This window comes from Strix uralensis, chromosome 2 (genome assembly GCF_047716275.1).
Source record: "Strix uralensis isolate ZFMK-TIS-50842 chromosome 2, bStrUra1, whole genome shotgun sequence".
Classification (NCBI taxonomy): Eukaryota; Metazoa; Chordata; class Aves; order Strigiformes; family Strigidae; genus Strix; species Strix uralensis.
Genome location: NC_133973.1, coordinates 119,499,591 through 119,525,318, shown reverse-complemented (window position 1 = coordinate 119,525,318; position 25,728 = coordinate 119,499,591). Strand labels below are relative to the sequence as shown.

General features: G+C 39.8%; 1 protein-coding gene across 1 annotated transcript; it reads left to right on the top strand.

Moving 5' to 3' along the window:
- The first annotated feature begins 37 nt into the window (after positions 1-37).
- MPHOSPH8 (M-phase phosphoprotein 8) lies at positions 38-25,728 on the top strand. The gene is made up of 14 exons (XM_074860105.1): positions 38-369; positions 4,964-5,119; positions 6,012-6,866; positions 10,483-10,579; positions 11,733-11,981; positions 12,436-12,561; positions 12,648-12,736; positions 13,860-14,000; positions 14,661-14,747; positions 16,669-16,823; positions 21,912-22,066; positions 23,335-23,462; positions 24,166-24,249; positions 25,160-25,728. Exons 1-14 carry the CDS (start codon positions 103-105, stop codon positions 25,199-25,201), a joined length of 2,631 nt encoding a protein of 876 aa, XP_074716206.1. The 5' UTR covers positions 38-102; the 3' UTR covers positions 25,202-25,728.

Sequence of the window (25,728 nt, the reverse complement as noted above, 5' to 3'; positions counted from 1 at the left end):
GGCGGGGCGCCGATTGGCTGCGGCCGCCGCCTCGCGCTCTCCTCGCCCGGCGGTGGATGTCGCAGCCGCTTTTCACCGTTGTCGTTTGAAATTCGGCCCAAAATGGCGGCGGCGGCCGGGAGCGGGGCTGAGGCGGCGGCGGCCAGGCTGGAGGGGGCGGAGGAAGAGGAGGAGACGGCGGCCGCGGCGGAGGACGATGAGGAGGACGGGGAGGAAGGCGGCAACGGGGCTGGCAAGGGGGCGGGCGCGGCGGCAGCCGCCGCCGGCGGCGGGGAGGCCGGCGGCGGCGAGAGTGAGGAGGAGGAGGAGGAGGAGGAGGACGTGGACGTGTTCGAGGTGGAGAAGATCCTTGACGTGAAGACCGAGGGGGTGAGTGCGCGGCGCCGCCGCCTGTCAGCGCGGCGCCCCCGGCCGCTCTCCCGGGGCGGCGGCGGGGCCCCCGCGCGGGGCGGCGGGGGCGGGCCGGGCCGGGAGGCTGGCGCGCTGGGCGGTGGGGCTGGCGGGCAGCCCGGCAGCTCCGGAGCGGGGCCGGCGGCTCCGGGCAGCGGGTTTCTCCCGGCCCCACGGGGAGACGCGCGGGAGCGGGGCGCGGTGGTTCGCCACGCGCCGGCAGCGGGGCGGGCCGCGGTGCGCTGGGCCGGGCCGTGCGCTCCCCTCGCTCTGTGCGCGCAGCCTGCGCGGGCTGCGCAGGCGGAGGCGCCTCTTCGGACAGGTTTTCCTGCACGATTCATTTATACTTGGGCGGGAACCATGCGAAAGCAGTTCCGTTATAGTCATAATTTAAAACACGTTGTGCGTAATGTTGTAAGGAAGCTCTTTGGATCTTACAGCTTTGGCTAAAGAGACTCTATCTGGAGTATCTTGACAAAGTTTTTTTTGTCTGCATTGTTGAACTGCTCTGTTCTCACGGCTGAACTACAGTAGTGAGTGCAGAAATGGGTAGGATTTAATATAATGGAGAGCTTGGAGGTGGTTTCAAGGTGTGTTTAGTGAGACTGTGTTTACTGGCTTATAAAATATGTGAAGACCTCTTAGAATAAGAGAGACTTCATCCATTTAAAATGACTAGCTGTAGTGATCTCTGCTTTGTTAAGACAGAAATATCATACCTTCTCTTCTTTGAAAGCAGCCTAGACTGGTTGAAGTTCTATAATTTCCTAAACCTCAAATACAAAAAAATATTAATACAGCGCTTTTTAAAAATGATTTTGTGTCTGAAAATTGTTTATTTTAACTAATTTATGGTTTTTATTTTAGGCTTCAGTCAGGTACAAGATCGTATAGAATTCTGCCTGTTTAGTGTAAAACATCAGGGTTTTGAAACCCCTAGGTTGTAGAACCTTCAGATCAAGAATTTCTTAGATATTTCTGATGCTGTCATGATTAGGTTGTATCTTGGCTGAAATATCTTGATGGCTCAAGAATGTTATGCTTTTGAGGTAATCCAGTATTTATAGCTTTGCCTGTGCGGTCAAAATAATAAGTCAGTCTTGAAACACCCCCCCTCCCCTAGCAATGAAACCTAAAATCTGTATACTGGCGGAGGGGGCAGTCATACCCTTCTACACACTTCTGAAGAGTACCAGAATACATCAACTACCATCTCTTAAAAATGTCATTGACATGTACTGGTAAAAAGGTGTGTTATGCCTCCTCTTTCTATCGTCCTCCTCCAAACAGCCCATTCTGTAGCAGGTTCTGAGCTGTATGCACTTGAGGTTTCCAGGCTGGGTCAGTGCAATTAGTTTTACTGTAATGCGTGTACCTTACCCAGTACGCGTCGGTTGTAGCTTTGTAGCTTGGGGTCCAGTTGCATCAGGTCACCTTTCCCTTGCTCTTCAATGAGGGCCATGCTCCCGTGCTTCAGAAATACAGGGCAAGACAGCTACTTGCACCCAGTCCTAACCTCCAAAATGACTGGAAAAAGCTCTGTGTTACATTTAGTAGAGTGTGTTTTATGTAGTCTGCTTTAGACTAGTGGCTCCCAGCTTGCAGATTCCCAAGTCCGATACAAAGTCAAAGCAGATACACCGAGTCGGCCTCTGTCTGCGGAGCACAGCATAGGGCTGGTCGGTGTGTTCCTGTGTCACAGTTGCAGGAGCTGGAGAGCTGGAGAGCACCGCACAGAGAAGCTCTTTCCATTTGCAGTCCTGATGTTGCTGGAGCTGGTAGTAGTGGTAGTGCGAGAGACAGCACTTCTGGGATGGGATTGGGCAGCGGAGTTAAACCTGCTGATAAATGAAACATTGCCGCGTCCTTCTTAAGAGAACAAGCAATAAAAGTTTGGAAATGTTTCCTGTTACTGTATCTAGAAAGCCTTCCATCATACTGCATTGCAATTATACTAAAACAACAGGCTTCAATGCAGATTGTGACATTCTCCAGTGGAAATGGGTAACCTTAACTCTGCTCTTTAATGACGTGGTGATACCCTTTCCATAGGAGTTAGTTCTAGCCCATCACTAGTTCTCATTGAAGCTACAGCAGTATAAAAATGCTTAGAAGTGTTCTATTATTTGTAAGTGATACAGAGGAAAGAAAAAACAATGTTGAGTAAAATAATGCTGACAGGTGTGAGGCTGTGTATGTATCTTTAGTGTGAAGATCAGTTTCGTGTTGTCACTTAAGCTGCATTTTTGTATCATTCTCCGTGTACTGGATGTAGAGTCATTCAGCAGCCAAATAGTCTTACAGTTTTACCCAGATTTCTCAATTAATTAAAAAAGGACTTGTAACTAATTTTGTACCTGAGTTACAAGGGTGTAACAGTAAGCCTGCAGCTAGCTGAAGTCCTGCCTCTGAAACAGCATAACCCTGTACCCACCGGACAGGTGAGAGGCCAGCTGGCTAGGAAGCAGATTTGCAGGAAAGGAGCTGGGAGTCGCCGCAGACAAGTCAGTTGAACGTGAGTCAGCAGTTCTTGCAGCAAAGGAGGCCAACAACATTCAAGAGTGGAGGCAGCAGATCAAGGGGGATGCTTCTTACTCTCTTCTCAGTACTGCAGGGGTGCATCCAGAGTACTGTCAAGTTCTGAGCTCCCCAGGACAGAAAAGATGTGGACATACTGGAGTGAAAGGTTATGAAAACAGTTTAGGGAGCTGGAGCACAGGATGCTGAGAGAGCTGGGTTTGCTCTGCCATAAGAAGAGAAGAATCGGGGGTGATCATAGTGGTATCTATACATACTTAACTGGGAGGATGCAGAGAGGATGGTCAGATCCTTCTCCAGGTGCACAGTGAAAGGATGAGAGTCAGTGGACACAAGCTGGAACACAGGGAAATCTGAATAGATACACCTGACCGGGCAGATTTCTGAGCGGCCTGATCTAGTTGGTCCTGCATTGAGCGGGGCATTTTACTTGTTAGTTCTGGAGATCCCTTATAACCTAAATTATTCTGTGACTGTAATAAGAACGTTACTAGTTGTTTATTTCAGGAGTAACCCCATTAGAAGAAAGAGAGGCAGTTGAACGTGATTTTGAAAACTAATTCCTACATCAAGAGTGTATCGTTAAGCTAAATTACAAGAGGAAAAGTATTACACTAATGTATCTGAATATAGGCTATTTATTTATATGTCTGTGAAGCAGAATACAGAAGATTGTAAGTAGAGTTGATTGCTGAAGTTTAATGGCATATGTATATACACTTGGTCAAAGGTTAATGGTGCTCAGGAAAAAATGTAAATTTATGGATATAAATACATTTAATAGTGTCAGATGACAGTTCCTTTGAAGGTTTTCTTCTCCAGGCTTGTTTAGCAGCGTAGGGTCTTTCAGAGCATTATCAATCTATTTTTGAAAGAAAGAGATACTATTATTTTGCTTCTCCAAAGGTGCTTTCCTTAGTACATTTGCTAATACTACACTTTTTTTGGGAATGACTGTGTTGTCTCGTTGTCTCCTATTCATTATTAGCTTTTTTTATATGAACAATGGGTTTTCTTAAGCTTGGTGCTAGCTTTTGTCATACATCTGTTTAAAGAGACTGCAGGTTTAATCAATAAAGGTGACTGCATTGATTTCATAGGACATGTCTCTGCTTTTCAGTTAAGCTTGGTGCAGGAGGCCCTGAGTTGCCACTTGTCCAGCTGCATCAGCGACATGCTGAGTCCAAGCTAATAAGCCTTGCCTTTCGGCACAAAAAGGAATCCATCTTGAGAAACATAAGGATTCAGACTACTTAATTTGTTTAGGAGAAAGGCAAGAGAGAATTTGGTGGAAATTTGGTGGAAAGCTTTCTAATCTAGTGAAAAAACAAGATAGAGACTAAAAGGTACAATTTCATCCTGCAGTGAAGTTAAATACTGTTGAACCAATTGGTCTAGGGCTTTAGTATGTAATCTTTTACCAAAATCTTTGTAATTAAGTCCACTCAGATGCACACACTCAGATTTTTTCCAGGTTTAACTTGATCTAATTGGTGTGGATTTTTTTTCTAATTGTTGGTGTTTCAGTTTATCAAAAGTGGCATTGATTACAAATCTAACATAAGTTATAAATTCCAGTATAAAACTAGGTGAATGGTATTAATGCATTACATATTTTAAGGTTTTATATCAACTTCTTCAGCAAAGAGAAGCAATTCAAGCATGAACTTTTTATAGAAGTAATACTGAAATTTTTAAAAAGAATAGTTTTATAGCTGTCAGAAAATCCATTTCAGTAAAATGACTGGGAATTTATGATTTGTACATTGTAGCTGTGGTTCTGAACAAATATTGGGTATTACAAATATTATGGATAAAACTGCTCCAACTACTGAAAAGTTTTAGAACCTACTTAGTTCAGTATGTGATGCAGATGGAAATAATTCTGGGAGTTCTTATGTCAACATTGGATTGAACTCCCATTATAGTCATTTCTATATACACGAAATTATATGTCTTCTGAGATCCCCAAGAATTGAGTAGATGATGCAATACTATGCTGTACTGTATTAAATGTTGGGTTTTTTTCTTACAGGGTAAAATTCTCTACAAAGTACGGTGGAAAGGATATACATCTGATGATGATACCTGGGAACCGGAGGTTCATTTGGAAGACTGCAAAGAAGTGCTTCTTGAATTCAGAAAAAAAATTGTGGACCATAAGCCTAAACCTGTTAAAAAAGACATACAGGTGTGTTTCACCTCCCAGTATCTTACACTGAAGACGTGTTCCCTATCTAGGCTCTGCTAATGCGGGGAGGGAGAAAGGAAGAATTTGGGATATGGAATCAAGAAGACTTAAAGAATCTCTTAGATCTAAAAGCGTTTTGCTTCATGTGAAACTGAATATTGTTGCTGCTCTCTGGTTAGGGATTTTTTTGTTAATTGCTGAGTTTGTTTGTAGACTCTAAATCCATCTACACTTCTGTTTTTAATGGGACATATATATATGATATATGGTCATTTTAGCTTGTTTTTGATAACATAACCCCCTTTCCCTACCCACATGTATATTGTCTTGTCAGTGAAGCTGGGCGCTACTCAATTCACCCTCCTGCTTTGTGTAGCAGATTGATGAGGTTTTGCATGTTAACCATTAAAATTGGTAAGATAGGAATACAGAAAATTTAATTGCAAGAAGGCAGCATATAGCTTTTTCTTTTTTAACCGCTCAGTCAGTTTGAAAATGAAGTATAAGAATCTTTTCTGAAAACTGGTACCCTACACTTCAGGGAAACCTGTAGGTAAATTTTACAAACACAGGTTAATTGTTTTTGACGTAAAATAGTTCAGATTTAGTTCTCTTCTGGAATGTAGTTGTTGGATGTCTGGTTTACTTGACTTGTTTATGTATTGATTCTCATGCAAGCAGTTCATAATGTAATTTAGGTAAGTGAGCTAGAATTGTATTTACAAATTTTACAATTTGGCAATGAGGAATGATGTTTGCAGTGATAAAAAGATTTAAATGTTTAAAAATTTACTTCTCCTAGGCACCACCACTACCATTTTTGTATAGTTTACACCAAGGTGATCCAGTTTAATGGGGAAATAAATCTTTTCCTTTTTTCCCTGTCTTTTAGAAACTATCTCTGAATGATGATGTATTTGAAGCAGAATCTGACAGTGACTGGCAAAGTGAAACAAAAGATGATGTTTCACCGAAGAAGAAAAAGAAGAAGTCAAAAGATGGAGAGGATAGAAGTCCAGATGATCTGAAGAAGAAAAAGTCTAAGTCTGCAAAACTGAAAGAAAAACCCAGAACAGAATGTGAAAATTTCTCAGATACTTTGGTTTTAGATTCAAAACCAAAGAAAAGGACTTTAGACACCAAGGAGGATTCAAAGGAGCTAAAGAAACAAAGGAAAGAAGATAATAAAGAAATCAGGAAAAAGAAGGGAGAAGTTAAAGATTTGAAAATGAAATCTAAAGAAGATTCTAAAGAAAATAAAAAATCACGTAAGGAGAAACATGGAGATGTTCAGTTTGACTTGGAATCAAGTGCTCTAGATGATGTATTTTCTCAAGGAACTGATAATGAAAATTCAAATTTAAATTCTGAAAATAAAGCCGAGAAGCAAAAGGTAATAGGTGGAGAAGAGAGACTGGAACAAGAAATTGCTGAAAAAGATTCCATTGCTGATAGACATCTTGATGAGTCAGCAAGTAATGAAGATGATAGTATTGATGTTAAGGTTAAAAGAAAGAAGAAAAAAAGTCAGAAAGCTGAAGATTATAAAGAGGAAGGTAGAAAAGTGGAAACTCAAGATGTCTGTTTAGAGAAGAAGAGCATGCACAAAAAGCAAAAATGTCAAGAAAAAGTAAAAATGGTATCAGGAGAGTTGGAGAAAGTGTCACCTGCTCCTTCACCAGTGCAGAAGGGTTTGAAATTGAGCGCTGATGAAAGAGGGCACAAGTCCACCGATTCGACTGGGGAGGTAAGCAATGCTAAGGCATTGGGGTGGGAGCTGGGTATTAAATCAAACATCTTTGAGGTACAGATATCTCAGAAGGCTATTGTTCATGATGGCAAAGAGAAAAATACAAATTGGAAAGCTAACAAGCTGGATGATGCTAAAGAAGGGCCCACTGCATGATGTATAGGAGTGACTGAAAAATTTCTGGTTTGTGAACACTATAAAGGAGGGAACGCTTTAGGAGAGAAGGCTGTCTTTAAATGTGAAACTATGTATTTCTCCTGTTTGGTACATGTACTTACTTAGAATGAACTTTACTGTTCTTCCAGAGCATGCTGTCTTTAGCTTTGTTCCTGCCACCTTCAACAGTTGATGTTTTTCTACTTGTGTAGTAAGACATTCAGTCTTGAGCAACTGTCCATCCAACACTGCATAGTGAAGTGCACTTTTGAGCTAAAACACACACTTGATCTCTCTCAAAAGCCAGCCATTCCATTATACCTTACATGTGTTAGCACCTACTTGAGAATTGGAATGCTGAAATCACTTCTAAACCCAAGTCTCCCAGATGATTGTGCAGCTGGCTTGTCTTGTTAGAATTCCTGGGGTGCTTATAGAAAATGTTTAGTTTCATGACATGGTTTCTTATTAATTACAAATGCTGTATCTATTCTAAGAAATGAGCTAAACAAATACTGGAATATTTCTTTTTCCTTATTTAATACATTAGTGTGTTAAGAGAAGCAGGATGGTAAAGCTAAAAGAAAAAAATTATGGAAAATAATAAAACAATATTTCTGGAATGTTTCTGAGAATATAATTTCTTTCAGCTGCTTCAGACTGTTATAATACAGTTTGCAATTTGTAAAACTTTGGCTGCTCAGAGAAACCCCTTTCTGATTTGTAACAGGATTGCAGCCAAAACACCTCGATACTTACTGGATTATATCCCACTTATTCTGAAGCCATAATTTCTGGGGTGGCAAGTTTCTTCTGTAGGTTCAGCTGTGGTATTCTGCTTAAGATTGTCGCATGTATGGAGTAGGCCACCTTAAACATAAGGAAGTTGATTTTGGGGAAGAGAATTATGTGGTATAATTGCAGAGTAGAGCTACACAAAATAGTGTTTGTCCAGGAGCTTAGGGGTGAAAGCTCTTGTAAACAAGGTTAAGCAGTTACTATGGAGCATAGCCCAGTTTCAGAAAGTTAATTAAATAACTGAAATGGTATGGCCCTTTATTACTCAAGTATTTTCTTGTAGTTTGAGGCTATAGCATTCATGAGAGGGAGACATCAGTGATGATAATCAGATAAATCTTTGGAATTCTGTTCTATTTACCAGTAGTATAAAAATCCTGTCACCCCAAACATGAAGAAATCAACAGCAGATGAAAGTTGGTTTGCTTATGGCTCTTCAGCCAGCACTCTCAGTAAGTTGTCTGTATGCCTTTCTCAAGGTCATGCTCCAAGGTGCCAAGGAAGCAAGGAAGGCATTCTGCTCTTTGCTTTTTTTTCAGTCTAAGAAACTGTCCTGGTTTCAGCTGGGATAGAGCTAATTGTTTTTTTTTTCCCCTTCCTTCTTAGTAGCTAGAATAGTGCTGTGTTTTGGATTCAGTATGGGATTTGATACGAGAAGAATGTTGATAATGTACTGACGTTTTTAGTTGTAGCTAAGAAATCAAGGACTTTTCAACTTCTCATGTCCTGCTGGTGCGCAGGTGCACAAGAAGCTGGGGGGGAGCGTAGCCAAAACAACAGACCCAAAGTGAACAGTGGAATATTCCATATCTAATGTCACGCTCAGTGTATAGGTGGGGGTCAATCAGGAAGCTCACTCGAGTTTTCAGGATGGTGGTTTCAGGGTTCTCTCTTGTCTGGGATCACTAGCTGGGAATGGGCTGGGCATCAGTCAGCAGACGGTGAGCAATCACATTGTGCATTACCCATTTGTATTTTCTATTATTACTATTATTATTATAATTATTATTTTAATTTCATTTTATTTCAATTATTAAATTGTTCTTATCTCAACCTACGAGTCTTCTTACCTTTACCCCTCCAGCTCTTTTCCCCCATTCCCCAGGAGTGGGGAGGGTGAGCGAGCAGCTGCCTGTTTGGCTGCTGGCTGTGTTTAAACCATGATAGAGGCTTCAACAGTATTTTCTGTAACTGGTTAGTTATTCTCCAGAGCAGCTGTGGACTTATTATATGGGTGTGTTTCGTGGCGAGTTCTGGAGGTTTTTTGCCTTCACTAAATTGTTGGCCCAAACAGATTATTATTTTCGAATAAAATCATTGTGTATGTTTCAGCTATCTGTCTTTCCTTATGTAGCTCTGATGGCAGAACACTGTCATGTCAGTTTATAATACTGTATTCTCTCTTTGGAGGCAGTTTGCATGCCAAACCATTCTTTCCATTTGTTTTACCTCCAAAAATAAATGTGCAGTGTATGTTGTGTACCTGATCAGTATTGCAAATCTGGAATAGAATTCAGGATTACTGATTTTAACAGCCACTCTGTGTAGCAAATATCTGGTAATCCCTTTAGTAAATTACAGGTCTCCTTTTATATACTGGGCATCTGCTGGGATTAACAGCTGTCTGTGCTACTAGTTAATCATGTCAGTGATCAAAAGCTGAGGTTTTGTGGTGGGGAGGGAGCGGGTGAGAAAGACAATTAAGTGCCTCAGCTCTGCTAACACATCATGATACACCAAACTCATCTATTTTAATTGAAGTTTTTCCTGTGTCAAAGAAACAGTAGCATTTAATGATAAATTCAGTCTATAGTTCCTGTGGGAACTTCTTTTGGGGCAGTTTCTCAGAAAGCCAGTGCTATTCCGTGTACCACGTTAGTGTCAGGGGCTGATACAAAGCCATGCCAAGGAGCTTTGTCCCCCCTAGTCTGCAGTTTGGAATTTGCTGACTGAATGGAGAGAAAGGATTATAGGAGGAGAAAGGTAACCTTTGGTGAAGGCAGGTGAATTCTATTTTGGTGAATTTGATTGTATATCGACATCTATCATAAATTTCTTATGTGGTATCAGATATTGCTAGGCTCAGTGTTCTGTGTGGATATGGTGGGTTTGGGTGGATTTTTCCAAGTGTCTGTTTTTCACAAATGGCTGTTGCTGTAATGTTCTGTTTGTGTAAATTGGAAAACTTGGAACCTTCCTTATACAAATGTCAAGTTTTCTCAGTTAAGGTTCAAGTCAGTGCTATCATAATTGCTTTGAATATGGTGCTACAGAGGTGTTAAATACTTTGAAATAATTACATCCTATTCAGGCTCAGTATTTGGAACAAATGAAAAGTTCATAGTTTGGAATTTCTGCCAAAATACTGGTTTTGGCATATCTGTACCTCATGCCATAAAGCACCTTGAATGCCTGGGATGCAGCAAACATCTAAATTGAAATTGTTTTATTTTGGAAATAAGACCTCTTCTCTTAGGGAAGAAGCCTTCACAGACTTAACTCCTGACTCACATGTTTAATTCTTTTATTAGAAATGTCCTCAAGTCTTGTTATATCCAGGTTTCAGTAGTATTAATTTTAAATATTTTTTATTGGAGTGATGAAGGTTCTTCCATTTTTTTCTCTATCACTTAAACTTGATCTTTGTTCTTAATGTCAGGAGAAAGAAGTAAAGAGAACTGAAACAAAAGAAAAATCTCAAAAGAAAGAGTCTGAAAAAGAAGAAAAGAGTGGAAGAGAACAAAAGGGCCTAAAAAGTAAGTGCTAACTGCTTAAAAGAGAGAAGGGAAAGACCCTTCAGGACATTCTCCTCTTACTTCTACAAGAGTGGGTATTGTATAGTTTTGTAACACATACCAGAAACAAGAATTTCTGCTTTTATTCTAGGAAGCAAAAGTCTGCTGTTTGGTGGCTTTGTTAATACAGGCTTTGTGAGAATGCTGTATGTACTTTCATGTATGAAGCATGGAAGTGTATAGAAATCTCTTTAAGGTTTTTGTAGACAGGTCTAGATTTTTCCCTTTTCCATTTAATATTGTCAACTCTGCTTCTGTGGCATGTAATAGTAATCTTTTTTCTTTTTTAGAGGAATTCATCCAACTATTGGCTATTTCCAGAAGTGTTCTTATGACACTATGAATACACACTTTTTATGTTTAGAAAAACTAGCAGAGGTTCCCATCAGACAGACTTCTTGCCTCTTGCTTTAGCCCCAATGATGAGTTATATTATACAGCCCTTAAAATACCACCAGAACTGGATGATTTGATACATGAAGAAAAATAGGTTGTATTTCTGTTCTTAATAGTATAATGGAGTATTAATGTTACCATTGTTGATTTCAGTAAAATTCTTTATGGTTTTATACAGGATAAATTGCCTTACTACTCTGATGAGGATGTACTGAGGAAAACTAGGTGACTCCACTTTTGATGATCATGAATGGATATAGGAAGAGCTATAATGTTTCAAATAGCTGTTGCTAGAGAGACATCTTTCACTGAAGGTAGCATAGATGGTTAAAATGCTTAAGAAAAGTAGTAACATATAGATTGATTAATAAACGTTCTTTATAGAGCACATGTCCTTCATTTGTTCATCACAGATACTGAACCGTCTTTTCAAAGTAGTAATTTACACATAATTCTAAACTACACTTCTTAAAAAGAAGATGGTACCGTGTTGAAAGCAGTCAGAACTCAGACTTGCCAGGTTAGCTGGAGGTGAACTAGCTCTCCCCAATTTTTTGGCTTGTGTTGTTAAGCTTGCTTCTACCCTTCAGCAATGATTAACTTATGGAAAGAGAACAGACCTCTTCTAAATGGACTCTGGTAACTCACGTAAACTTTGTAATGTAATAGTCTTTAGTGGCTCAAGTAGTCACTCTTGGTAACTGTCTTAATATTCTAGGCTTTAAGGACATCAAAAGTGCATTTGACTTGTTTAATGTAGCTTCAGAAGAAAAAAGTGAATATTCTGAGAATAACTGCAAAAGAGAAGAATCTTCGCTAGAATATAAATTCATAGAAGAATTAAAATCAAAAGACAGCAAGGTGTACAAGGAAAGAAGGAACATAAGAGATGAAACAGACACATGGACTTGCATTGCTGCAGAACGTGATCGAGAAGTAGTGGATGTGTGTCAAATGGAGAACTCTGGTGAGCAGTAGAAACAAATGCAGGGGAAAGTTGAGCACTGACAGTTAATATTTTCTCCATTCCTGCTTGCATCTTTTAGTGCTCCAATTCTTGTCTCTGCAGGAGGCTGAAATGATGTTTTCTTTTGAAACTCACTGATAACTTTTCATTGTTTCCAGTGTGTTTCTGCTATTACAGAAATGGAATGTTCACCATCTCTTATCACTTCAGCCTAATTAATTAGAACAAATAGACAGTTTATTTCAAGTAAAAGCATTTTATGTCCGTTTGTAATGTAGCCTTCATTGTTTGGAACCATTCCACGCTGCCTTCCAGAGTCTGTTTGAATGAAAAGTAGTAGTATGTTAAGCTGCTGATCGTTGAAGCAATGGCAAGCAATGAATGGTTTGGAAATTTATAAGTTACTTATTACTTATTTTATGTTTTTTCTTCCATAAAATCAAATACATTATAGGTGGCAAGCAACAAGTCCTGAGTTTGGGTATGGACATGCAGTTAGAATGGCTTACACTAGAAGACTTTCAGAAGCATCTTGATGGAGAAGATGAGAATCACGTGTCAACAGAACCAATATCAAGTAGTGAGTAGTTGCTGGGAGGAAGGGACATTTCTTAGCTGATGTTTCAAAGTGAAATATCGTATAACTGCATTGAATTTATTTTCTAGCTCTCCTGAGGGATGCTGTTAAAAGTGGCGATTACATGACAGTAAAGATGGCACTTTCTTCAAATGAGGACTATAATCTGGATCAAGAGGTAATTTTTATGCAATAGAAGTATTGGAGGGGGGCAGGAGGGAAGAGTACAAATTTGGATTGTTTGAGAAATTTTCCCCTCTTGCTAGTAGGAAATTACTGTCTCATGTTGGAAAAAAAGCACAAAGTGAGAAAAGGGAGTACAGAATTTAAGGCTTCAATACTTGTTACCAATTTCGTCCAAAAAAAAAATGAAGTTTGATACAAGTAAAGTTTGATAGAAGAATCCCAGTAGCTGGATTTACAGCAGATTTATCCACTGGATTTAACTGAATATTAAATTCAGAACTTTACATGGCATAAGGAATGATGATACCCTCAGGTCAAGTGACTAAACTATGTAAAACATCTATACATTAAAAAAAAATATATAAAAATTGAATGTTCTGTTTAACAGACTGGGACCACTTCAAGAATAAGTTTTCTGACAGCTCATCATCAGCTGTGTTCTTACTGTTTTTTCTTTCAAGGATCTGTTTTCCTGTTAAATATAGTTCCATTTTTGAGGATTAAATCTCTGATACCAGTATTTTCACTGGTGATCTTGTGTAGTTGTATTATGTAGCATTTTGAGAACTGTACATTATGCTAAGACGTCATAGTAGAAAAGATGCCAAATGAATACTGAGGCAAGTATGTGTTCTTTGAATAGTATTTGGTGGAAAATGCAAGAATGAGTGAGGAGACTGGCCACTCACAGAAGTTTCTTCATACTTACCCTCTGATAAAATCCAAAAGCAGTGTTGTGGTAGCAGCTGACTTGAGCCATTGTGGTTTTCCTCCAGTGGCTTTTGATTTCTTTTTCCACTGTCTTGCTGTCTTCCCCACCCTGAAATACCTTGCTACCTTTTTTCCTGGCTCATTCTGTTTTTCCTTCTTGTTCTGGTCCTCGGAATGTTTGCAGATTATGGAGCTCAGTGTGAGGCCTGGGGACAAGAGGAGTGGGAAGTGATAGTTTGTCAGTATCCGGCAGCCATTTCTGTGTGAATTTTTCTGCCAGGGAGAGGAATCTTGGTGAAACCTGTTGACACACTTGCAATTTTTGTCTTGCAGCTTTGATTTGTCTATAAGTATTTGATTTTTTTTTTTTTTTTTTTTTTTAATGGCAGTGATTGTTGTTGCAGGACTCAAGTGGAATGACCCTAGTGATGCTTGCTGCTGCTGGTGGGCACGATGACCTTCTCCGGGTCCTAATCAGGAAAGGAGCTAAAGTTAATGGCAGACAGAGAAATGGAACAACTGCATTGATACACGCAGCTGAAAAGGTTGGCTTGGTTACTGTTGTATTTGTGGTTCTTGGCTCTTTTACTTATGCTTAAAAGTGGTACACAATTTTTTTCCCTTGGAGGGTGCCTAAAAAGTAGTTAGCAGGATATAGCAGGGTGACCTTAACTGCATAATTTCAGCAGCTGTGGTTACTATAGTGTAAATAAATTCTGATCACAATTCTGTGTTAGAATTGTGTATTATGATCTGTGGCTACACAGGATCCAAACTTGGGAAACTTTGAGAGCAAATCTCTGATTAAGCAGGGTTTACTGTTTGAGAGTTGGGAGATGGAGATGGTGGCAAGCTCTTCTCTTTTGTTCGAGTTGGTTCATTTGTTTTCCCTTGTGCAGCAGATAGAAGGGAGCTGGAATCCAGTTTGGTGATTAATGCAAAAATACTGTTTTCTTCCTGTGGTGTTCACTGTTGCAATATTTAGAAAAAAAGAATTGTAAATACTCATGGCTGTCTACTTGTGTGAGTCTGAATTGCTCTTTATTAGTCATGGGAGAGAACAATGTTAATTGTGTCATGCCTCATGCTTTGGATTTTACTGATGGATTTTAAATAAATGTCACTTTATATGCTGCAACAAAGCCAAGTAGAAGACAAAGAATATTTTCTACTTGGTTGTCTTGTGGTTTTGTGGTTTTTTTCAGAATTTTCTAACAACAGTAGCTATTCTTTTGGAAGCTGGGGCATATGTGAACATGCAGCAGAGCAGTGGCGAAACGGCTTTAATGAAGGTAATTTCAGTGTTTGTCCTGACACAGTTTAATAGTAAATACTTTTGACAAACTAATAAAACATAGAAGTGTATTTATAGAGTTGATCTAGGGAACATGTACTATATTTGAAATACAAATACTACTTTTAGTTATTCTGGGCAGTGTTTTAACCCATTTTTTTAATGTACTGTTATATCAAAACAATAAATGCAGATGCCATCAGCATACAATGCTAAATGTGGCTCATCATCCTCTTCCAGTGTTTGGCTCAAAGAAATACAGATATGGTCTTACAACTGAGATAATCTGGTTGTCAGCAGGAAGATAAGAATTCACATGGGTGTTGCTGTGATTGACTTTTGTCATTTCATTGCAGGCCAGAAGTAAAATAACTGGTTTGCAGTCTCCTTCCCACTGTCTGTTCTGCACCTTTATCCCTATCACAAAGGAAATTTTTAATTTATTGTTTCTTATTTTGTTGTAATGGGAAAATTCAAAGACCCTTAAAACTGGGTGTTCCTCTCTTTTTTTTTTTTTTGTTTTTGTTTCTTTGTTTACATCAAATAATTTTGCCAAAATTCCCCGTCATGATAAACTTGCTTTACTTATATGTAGGCTGTTTAAGGCAATTTATTTGCAGAAGAGGTTACAAAAGCTTTTCTGTCCAAGACAATGTGATATTGTTTCTTTTCTATCCTCTGCAAGTGTGGAGAATTCTGTAAAGAAAATAACATGCTTGTGGTTTCCTCAGCCACTTCAGTCCAAAATCTCTTCATAATTTGGCTACCTCCATGAACCTCAGTTTTTACCTTCATTGTTTGGTTTTATTAATATTTGATGCACAGCTGTACTTACTTTCTAATTGGCAGCCTACAGTGACTTACTCTGGATGTTTGTTTTGCTGTGCAGATACAAAGAATAGGGTCTTCATTTCCAGTAACTTAGTGGAACAAGTTATCCATGTGTGGATAAATATATAAATGTGTTTATCAAGTCACTTTTATTTAACCTTAGAAGTTGGATCATACTTTTTAAAAGTGATGGGGGGGAGGGAAAAAAGTCTTGGCACTAAATTCCTTTCTCTGAGGTGGTGTGTGATTTTTCTGGGTTTTTTGTTTAGGGGGGACAGGTGAGTTTGTTTATGGAAGATTATGGATTGAAAGCACAGATGAAAGTTCAGAGCTGAGACAAATTTTAGAAATTAACTTCTGAAAGGCCTCATGAAGATAGAAATTTGTTTCTTGTGCCTTGCCCTAATTTGTCTAAGTGAAGTGTTTGAAAACAAGCGACCAAGGGCATGTGTTTGCATTCTTCAAAGTAAAGCTTTCTTTAGACTTTCCTGTACTTTTGTCAAGTCTTCGGTTGATATGCCCTGAAAATCTTGCTGTAAGTAACATTGAACAGCCTTGAACACAGCAGTTGGTAACAGTGACTGTCTACAATAGCCAAATAACAATTTGGGACAAATTCTATTAATTTACTGCACACCTGAAGTATTATTTGAACTGAGATTCCTAGAGACAGACACTTGGAAGTATTACTTCAGTCATTCTGAATACTTCTGCAGAAATCCATTTATTCAGGTAAACAATTGCAAGAGTTACTGAACTCCAGCAGATTAGATGTTTTCACAGAACTTTTGGGGGATTGATTTATGTTTGGGTTTTTTTTCTAATTAGTCCACTTGATAATCCTGAGTGGTGCTGCTTCTGTGAGATCAGGTGTATAGCATTCCCATGGTAAAGATAAAATATTTATGGAGTGTGATCCTGAGTTCTGAGTTGTGTTGCCATTCACAGAGCAAATGCCTAAACTTGTTTTCTGAATTGTAACTAATTTTAATTTTAATTAATTTCTGCAGTACTGCAATGTTATGCTCTGTTCTAATGGGGAATTTGCCATTGTTGTCCATCCTTCTATCTTCTCACTTTCTGTACAGGCTTGTAAAAGAGGGAATTCTGATATAGTGCGGCTTATGATTGAAAGCGGAGCAGACTGTAACATTTTGTCAAAGCATCAGAACAGTGCGCTGCATTTTGCTAAACAATGTAATAACGTACTGGTGTATGAGCAGCTCAAGAGTCATTTGGAAACGTGAGTAAACTGTACTTTTAAGTCTGTTCTGGTGAACTTTGCAATAGTAGGCATGTCATAATTTTGATTTAAGTCAAGGGGAAGAGGGGAGATTTCAGGAAATAAAACTGATCTGATTTGAGCAGAAAGCTAACTAATAAATCACGTGAAGTGAAAATGATGTGAGCTTAACAGAATTAGCAGACAGTTGCTTAAACACTGAGTAAAAAGATAGAAAGGAGGAAAAGGGAATTACTAGAAGTGAAAGATTCCTTAAATTAGAAATACAGCAGTTGGGAAAACTAAAAAATGTGTGACCACTGGACAGTTGAATATAAACTCTTATTAGGGCATGCCAAATAAAATATATTGGTAAAAAACATTAAAAACCATAGAAAATAACAGAAGAACACCAGACAAACACCGTGAAAAGTCAGTGCAGATAGGGTGTTAAACGTTAGCTGAGCTGAGAGTGCCAGGGGTAAAGCTTCCATGCCAGTAAGTGGTGGAAATGAAAATCTTCATCATGTAACAATGACTGAAGAGCAGTGTGGTATATGCGGTATGTGAAGCGTTCACGTCATATGGTTATGTAAAAATATACTTAGCTGATGAATATGGATGCTAAATGAAGACAAATGTTAAAGAGAAGGAGCAAGCTCTTTAAATAGCATTTTGGAGGAATACTCATAGTTAACATATCAGGGCAGAAAATTGGAACCAGTAATCTCTAAACTTGGAGGAGAGTCAGGGAGGGTCTCAGAGCTTCTGCAACAGGTGATATTTTTGCCATGAGTGCATAATTAGTGCTGGAAAAACACTGTCCCAATGCAAGATCCTTTTATTCTTTTATGAATATTTTATCCTAATTATTTATCTATATAATATCACAGAATCATCAAGGTTGGAAAAGACCTTGAAGATCATCCAGTCCAACCATTAACCTAACACTGACAGTTCCCAACTACACCATATCCCTCAGTGCTATGTTGACCTGACTCTTAAACACCTCCAGGGATGGGGACTCCACCACTGCCCTGGGCAGCCCATTCCAACACCTAACAACCCGTTCTGTAAAGAAATACTTCCTAATATCCAATCTAAACCTTCCCTGGCACAACTTGAGGCCATTACCTCTTGTCCTATTGCTTATTACTTGGTTAAAGAGGCTCATCCCCAGCTCTCTGCAACCTCCTTTCAGGTAGTTGTAGAGGGCAATGAGGTCTCCCCTCAGCCTCCTCTTCTCCAGACTAAACAACCCCAGTTCCCTCAGCCGCTCCTCGTACGACATGTGCTCCAGACCCTGCACCAGCTTCGTTGCCCTTCTCTGGACACGCTCGAGTAATTCAATGTCCTTTTTGTAGTGAGGGGCCCAAAACTGAACACAGGAATCGAGGTGCGGCCTCACCAGTGCCGAGTACAGGGGTAAGATCACTTCCCTGTCCCTGCTGGCCACGCTATTTCTGATACAAGCCAGGATGCCATTGGCCTTCTTGGCCACCTGGGCACACTGCTGGCTCATGTTCAGCCGGCTGTCAATCAACACCCCCAGGTCCCTCTCTGACTGGCAGCTCTCCAGCCACTCCTCCCCAAGCCTGTAGCGCTGCTGGGGGTTGTTGTGACCCAAGTGCAGCACCCGGCATTTGGCCTTATTGAAACTCCTACAGTTGGCCTTAGCCCATCGCTCCAGCCTGTCCAGATCTCTCTGCAGAGCCTCCCTACCCTTGAGCAGATCAACACTCCCACCCAGCTTGGTGTCATCTGCAAACTTACTGAGGGTGCCCTCGATCCCCTCGTCTAGATCATCAATGAAGATGTTAAACAGGAGTGGCCCCAAAACCGAGCCCTGGGGGACACCACTCATGATTGGCCGCCAACTGGATTTAACTCCGTTCACCCCAACTCTTTGGGCCCGGCCATCCAGACAGTGTTTTACCCAGCGAAGCGTGTGCCCATCCAAGCCACGAGCAGCCAGTTTCACCAGGAGAATGCTGTGGGAAACGCTGTCAAAGGCCTTACTAAAGTCAAGGTAGACAACATGCACAGCCTTTCCCTCATCCAATAAGTAGGTCGACCTGTCGTAGAAGGAGATCAGGTTTGTCAAGCAGGACCTGCCTTTCATAAACCCATATAAGACAGTCTATCAAGTATTTTGTAGTCCAAGCTCATTCTCTTCTAGTTTAGTGTTTAGAAAGCCCTGGCTGTTTCCCGTCAGCTAACATCCTAAATCTGTCTTGACAAACTGCCTTGTAATGGTCACTGATACATGCTGTAGTATTACGAATATTCTTACTCTATTTTAAATAATTACTAGTGCTCTTTCCTTTAGAACCTTATTAAATACTAAATTTAAGCATACTAAGTCTTCATACTAAGTCTTAACAAGTAAGATCTATAAGCAAGCACTTCCATATGATCCTTGCAGTGGTCGTCACAATGTTGAGGTTAGGGAGCCCTTCTGTAAGACAGAGAAATTTGTGGAACATTTGCAAAGTGAAATGTCATGTAAAAAATGTTCTAGTGCAACTAGTAAAATACAAATAAATACATTTCCAGGGCAAGGTTGTATTTGCCTATGAATTCTACAGGAACTCAGTTACGAAATTACAGAATCACAGCAACACAGAATAGTTGAGGTTGGAAGGGACCTCTGGAGGTCATCTTCTCTGACCCCTGTGCTCAAGCAGGGCCGCCTGGGACCCTGTCCAGATGGCTTTTGAATATCTCCAAGGATGGAGACCTCACAACCTCTCTGGGCAACCTGTGCCAGTGCTCAGTCACCCTCACAGTAAAAAAATGTGCTTCCTGATATTCAGAGGGAACCTCCTGTGTTTCACTTTGTGCCCATCACCCCTTACCCAGTCACTGGGCACCACTGAAAAGAGCCTCGCTCTGTCCTCTTTGCCCCCTCACTTCAGGTGTTTATTGATATATACACATTGATAAGATCCCCCTGAGCCTTCTCTTCTCCAGGCTGAACAGTCTCAGCTCTCTCAGCCTTTCCTCCTCTGTCAGATGCTCCTGGCCTTTCACCATCTTTGTGGCCTTTCTTTGGACTCTCTCCAATATGTCTGTGTCTCTCTGTAGCGAGGAGCCTGGAACTGGATGTAGTACTCCAGGCGTCATCTCACCAGTGCTGAGCAGAGGGGGAGAATCCCCTCCCTGGACCTACTGCCAGTGCTTTGCCTAATGCAGCCCAAAAAACAGCTAAATGCAGCTAAAAGCATAAAAACTAATAATAATTTTTCAAACATAGAAAATTTGTTAAAGTGAGCAGGGGCAGTTGAAGTGGATAAATGGAGTATGCTGATTCTCCTCCGGGGAAGGAAATCATGAGTTGCATGTTAAGGTTTTGAAGGCAACAGCAAGCATGCAGATAAGTGATCTGGTACCCGCTGTTCAGTGTGTTGAAACTTTGTCACTCACTCACTATTTGATGCCTTTTCCAGTTTGTTTCCTGTTTAAAATCTGCCACCTTCAGTTTTGGCTAATCTGAATACTGAGTTTTGGGAGACCTTGAACATGTAATTTTGCCAGTAAAATGGCAATGGAAATTAAATGCTGATAAATACAAAGTGATGTCCACGGGGGATCGCTGTATGCAGGGAGTAATACAACTCTCTCCCAACTGAGGAAGCTTCTAGACTCATTACCTGAAAATACCAGTTCAGTTCTTCTTGTCAGTCAAAAAGGAAGATAATACAGTAGTAGTGGAGCTGAAGATAAAATTTAAATCCATGGTGTCTAAATGCCTTAAATAGCATGTGTTATTCCAGTTACCTTGTTTCAAAAACAGATGAAGCAAAAAGAAGTAAAGATGATCAGACATAAGGAGAAGCTTCTGGGAGGATAGACCAAGGGAGGTGACACATTGCACCTTGGGACAGATTAGGTGGTCAGAATTTAAAATAAAATTAGAAAACAACAACAGAAAAGCTGTGAGGCAGGTTCTACAGCCCATCCTGTTAAATGATTTAGTGATAGGTTTGAAATGGAGGAATATTTTTGCACAGAAATACTGAATTATGGATCTCGTTGCAGAATGCTGTGGTCACATGGGATTTCAGAAGGGATTAAGTAGATCTAAGGACAGGTACAATTTGGCTGCAGTCTCTAGTTTTGGATGCCTCTAAATCAGATTGCTGAAAACTAGGACAGTGTACCAAAAGAGACAACTGTTTAATTTCCTATATTTAATACAGCTTCGTCTAGCATCTGGAAACTAGGCTAGATGGGCTTCCGGGCTTGGTTTGGTGTGGCAATTCTTATGGTTTCTTTCCAGTCAAACACTTAAGTTTTAGATTCTGCAGATGGTAATCTCAGCTAGTAGGGAGGGGAAGCGTGCTCTGAATAATAGCTGAAAAAGCTATAAAGCTGAGAGAGTCGGGACCTTTGCCTTGTAAAAGCATTTAAAACTCATTTGTGTCAAAACAGCTTTCTGAAGAGGATTACTTAGGAACCTGCTTGTAAAGGTGCCAAATACTGGTCTCTCTTTGAAGGCTGGGCTGCTTGCTTAAATTAAACCCTGCCCCACATCCAACCCCCCAAAACAAACAAAAAACCCCCAATTTGGCTACTTAATGGTAGTTTTGCTACTTTTTCACTGCATTATTAGTAGATTTTAACCAGGGACTGTGTTCTTCTGACAGTATTGCCAGTAAAATTACACAGTGACTTACTTGTTTATCTTTATATTGTACTTGCAGTCAGGTTGATAAATCAGCCATGCTGGGGAAATGGTTGTCTCTTTACCCACTAGGTACACGTTGATGTTTTGGGGACATCTTTCTACATAAAGAGCCTTCAAAATACATGGCTAGTCAGAATTTTTTTTTTTTAATCTGCTGCAGTGCATTTGTCTCAGCAGTTTATTTTTGTGGACCTGATAGATGAATTTCACAAGCAGGTCACTGATAAAATGTGTTATTAATGACATACTGGGACCTGGGTTTCATCTGTACATAAATGCTAGGGACAGAGGCACTCACCCCTGAAAAACGGGAATCCAGAAAGGTGATCTGGAATCCTTTTTTGTGTCAGCTCTCACTAAGTCTATGGTAAAGCAATTTTATTATGCGAAGCACAGGCCTCACTCGTTTGGTCTTCTAGGCTCTCAAGAGTAGCAGAAGATACCATCAGGGATTATTTTGAAGCTCGTCTTGCTTTGCTGGAGCCAGTCTTTCCAATTGCATGTCATCGTCTCTGTGAAGGGCCAGACTTTTCTATGGATTTTAACTATAAACCTCCACAAAATGTGCCAGAAGGTAGGGGGGGGGTGTTGTGGTGGTGGGTTTTTTGTTTGGGTTTTTTTTTTTTAAAAAAGGAAGAACAGTTTGTTAAGAAACTGCCTTTTAAGTATGTCTTAAACTATCTGCTATGTGAAATTATTGTCGTGTGACTGATTGCAGTACACTACATTAAGGATGCTCTGATCATGGAGCACAGGCAGAGCAGCAGATTTTGACGTGTTGTCAGTGGGGGTTGTGTGTGTCTTTTTTTTTTTTAAGAGTTTTTTCTGATTGCCACATAGCTGTTTTCTTCTGTTCATGGGTTACGTTGGCTTTGTGAGGGTTACATTAGGTAAGTGATAGGTATTAGAGGAGTGGTTTACCTTAGAATTAATAATTTTGAAAAATCTTAGGTTTTAATTTACTTAGCAAATCTCATAGTGGATCATCTTGTTTTGTAGACAGTCTGTTTTTGCACAGAATACTGAATTCCAGAACTCGTTGCAGAATGCTGTAGAGCACTATCATGATAGGAATGCAGTCTAGAAGTACTACAGAAAAGAAGGCAGCATCAATCAATTCTGCTTTGCCCACAGACCTTTTGAAAAAGCTGGGAAGCAAATGCCCAAGATACTTGGGAATGTTTCTTAATTCTTTCAGGAATCCAGATACTAATCTCTGATACTTGGCTTGGTTGAGTCATTTTTATTCACCTTTTGAGTATATCAGGGAAATACTGATACTGATTTTTCTCAAAATTATAATACATTAACATAACTGAGATACTACTTAAACTAAGATTGAAAGTGGTTGTGTCTGCCCAATTTTCTCCTTGTTACAAGTTGTACTATAAGTCTTCCAGTTCTTTATCACAGGTATCCTTTAGAGAATTAAGAAACCTTACATAAGTTCATGTATTAAAATGAGGCATTTCTGGGTATTGAAGATTGTTGTTGATTGAATGTAGTTGACTGGGCTCAGCTGTCCTTACCAAGAGAGTAGACAACCCAGACCACATTAAATTCCGTAACTCTACAGGTGAACCTAAAACCACAGAGTTGAACTGTACTGAGGATTGCTGTATCCATTTTGCTTTCCTTTCTCATAGCCACATAAAATTATTTCTGCTGCTAGAAGACCTTAACTTAGTGACCAAGGCAGTTGTGTTCCGTGCTGGGGTCCACTGGCTTGGGGTTTAATATATATTTGTACCTAACTGTCTTCAAAGGTTCAGTGTATGCAGTTGTTTTCTAAATAATGGATCTCATTTCAAACTCACTTGACTGAATTGCCCTCCCTTTCAGGATCTGGAATTCTTCTCTTTGTTTTCCATTCAAATTTCTTTGGTAAAGAAGTCATTGCTCGGCTCTGTGGACCATGCAGTGTACAAGCTGTGGTTTTAAACGACAAATTCCAGCTCCCTGTATTTTTGGTAAATCTTTTCATATAACTGATTGACTGTAAAACTGCATTGTAATTTTTTTACGGAGCAGCCTGGGAAATCTTAATGCCTTAATTTGGATTTTGAGTATTGTGAAGGGTCATGATAGGGGTTTTTTTAAATTAAACTTAATTTTTCTTTGTATATGGAGAGAACTGCAAACCTTGCATGTACTAGACTCCATAAAAATTTCTGACTTAAGAGGCAGGGACATAGTGCTGGAGAACATGCTTCCAGGTGGCCGTGCTTGAGCAGGGGGTTGGACCTGATGACATTGAGATGTCCCCTCCAGCCTCAACACACCTGTGATTCTCTGACTTCAGAACTGAGGGTTTGAGCAGGCAGGTGAGAATTCTGAATTTAAAACAGTTTCACTTTTCAAATTCACCTAGCCTCTCCAATTTTTGACCCAAGAAAGTTCTTAAATATTTGTTTTAACAGCCTACCTCATATTTCTAATGATTAATTATTTTACTTTATCCTGTTTTTTAAAAACTCTAAAGTACATCACTCTGCAGTTTTCAAGTCCTCTTGTTTTCTGTGTGGTTGCACCAAAGGTTCTTTGCAGTATGCAGTATACACAACTTTCTTTCAAAAAATGCATAGTGAAAATGTCATGTTATATTAGTCCACTTGCATAGCACTTTCGGGCATATCCTGCCATTAACTTTGTCCATTTTCTTTCTCCTTTTAGGACAGTCACTTTATTTATTCCTTCAGCCCTACTGCAGGCCTTAACAAGCTTTTTATACGGTTGGCAGAAGCTCCTACTGCCAAGGTACAAAATGTTCTCAAAATTAAATGTGCATGCTAATTTGTTGTACAATAATTCTTCCATAGTCTAAATGCTCCCAGTTGTATGTTGCAAATGTAAAACTAAGGACTTTCCACTGTCTCCTCATCCCAGTCCCCATCAGTTACAGTTCCATCCTGAGACACTGCCAGAATGTTAGGAACATTGCCAAGGGTGTTAGTTCTGTCATAATTACATGTTTTTATGCTGCAGTCAGAATAATTCATGCACCAGGATAAAGTAATGTTACAGCTAAACATTTTCCCCATCTACATTGTGAATTTAATGACTAACAGATACACGGAGTGTCAGTTATTTTTTGCGTACAAATGTTTTTGCTTGTCTGTTTAGGAGAACTTGGAAGTGTTTACTAGGATATGCAGTCTGCTTTTAAACAGTCTGTGTAGTCTGTTGTATTTTCCAGGTGGTTTGGGCATTAGTCCCACTACATGTTGCAAGATGAATAACAGATCCTGTTCTAGTAGCATTTATTTTATCCTTGGAAGACACACCAGTGCATTTTCTAGATCTTCAGATTTAAAACTTACACTCATACATGTTTTATTGTGCATCTTTTTTAAAAAAAGAAAAGGGAAAATTTGAACTCGGATTCAGAGGGAAGTATATGTGTATATCTAGTTCAGCTCTGGGGCTAACTTGTCAGCCACCACCCAAGGCAGTAGTATTCTACTCGAGTCCTTTTACAAGCCATTCATCATAATGTAGGGCTACTATAAACTGATTTTATTAAACACAGATTGTAAATTCCTTTTTTTCTTTCTCAGTCACTAGCAACTGTATGCCTTTTCTCATGCTGTTCTTGCATTAGAAGAAGTGTTTGACACAGCAGTTACATGTGAACAACCTTTCTATGAACCTTTGTTTGCTTTTACAGGTAAAGCTGCTAATAGGAGCATACAGAGTGCAGCTGCAGTGACCTCACAGCTGTGAGCATGTTGAGTGGACTGACACTTCTTTGGATATACTTCTGATTCCTCTGTTTAGAGACTGACAAAGCAGTTTGGAACTCTTTGGCACCACACTCTTAAGACTAAGTTCCCATCTCACTGTCACTCGTTGGCAGTCGCATAGGAAAGTGTGTGTTGGAGAGCAGTTGAATACACTGCACTGGTGGGACAGGGTTGTCAGCTTTTTTTACTTTGTACAGATGTAGATGTAAGTATTTGTGCCAATACATATAATTCTGTTTTTCTTTAACTTGTGGAGTCCAGACTGCATATTTCAGCTTTTCCACAATGTGGAATGGTGCATATAAGAACTATTTAAGGTAACTACACAAAATGTCTTTTTTAATAGAAAGATCTTTACCATTTGTACACTAAAATTTTCTACTTATCTAACTGTAATGTTTCTATGTCAGATGCAGAACTGTCATATACTTGGAGCCCTGGGCAAAAATTACACTTCGAAGTCACTGCATTAGATTTAACTTTGAAATGCTGA

What these genes read in the sequence shown, in the direction of transcription:
- MPHOSPH8 (XM_074860105.1), top strand. Translation starts at nt 103, where the DNA reads ATGGCGGCGGCGGCCGGGAGCGGGGCTGAGGCGGCGGCGGCCAGGCTG. An exon ending in ACTATAATCTGGATCAAGAG is followed by an intron (nt 12,737 to 13,859) that starts GTAATTTTTATG and finishes TTGTTGTTGCAG; the next exon opens with GACTCAAGTGGAATGACCCT. An exon ending in GCGAAACGGCTTTAATGAAG is followed by an intron (nt 14,748 to 16,668) that starts GTAATTTCAGTG and finishes CTTTCTGTACAG; the next exon opens with GCTTGTAAAAGAGGGAATTC.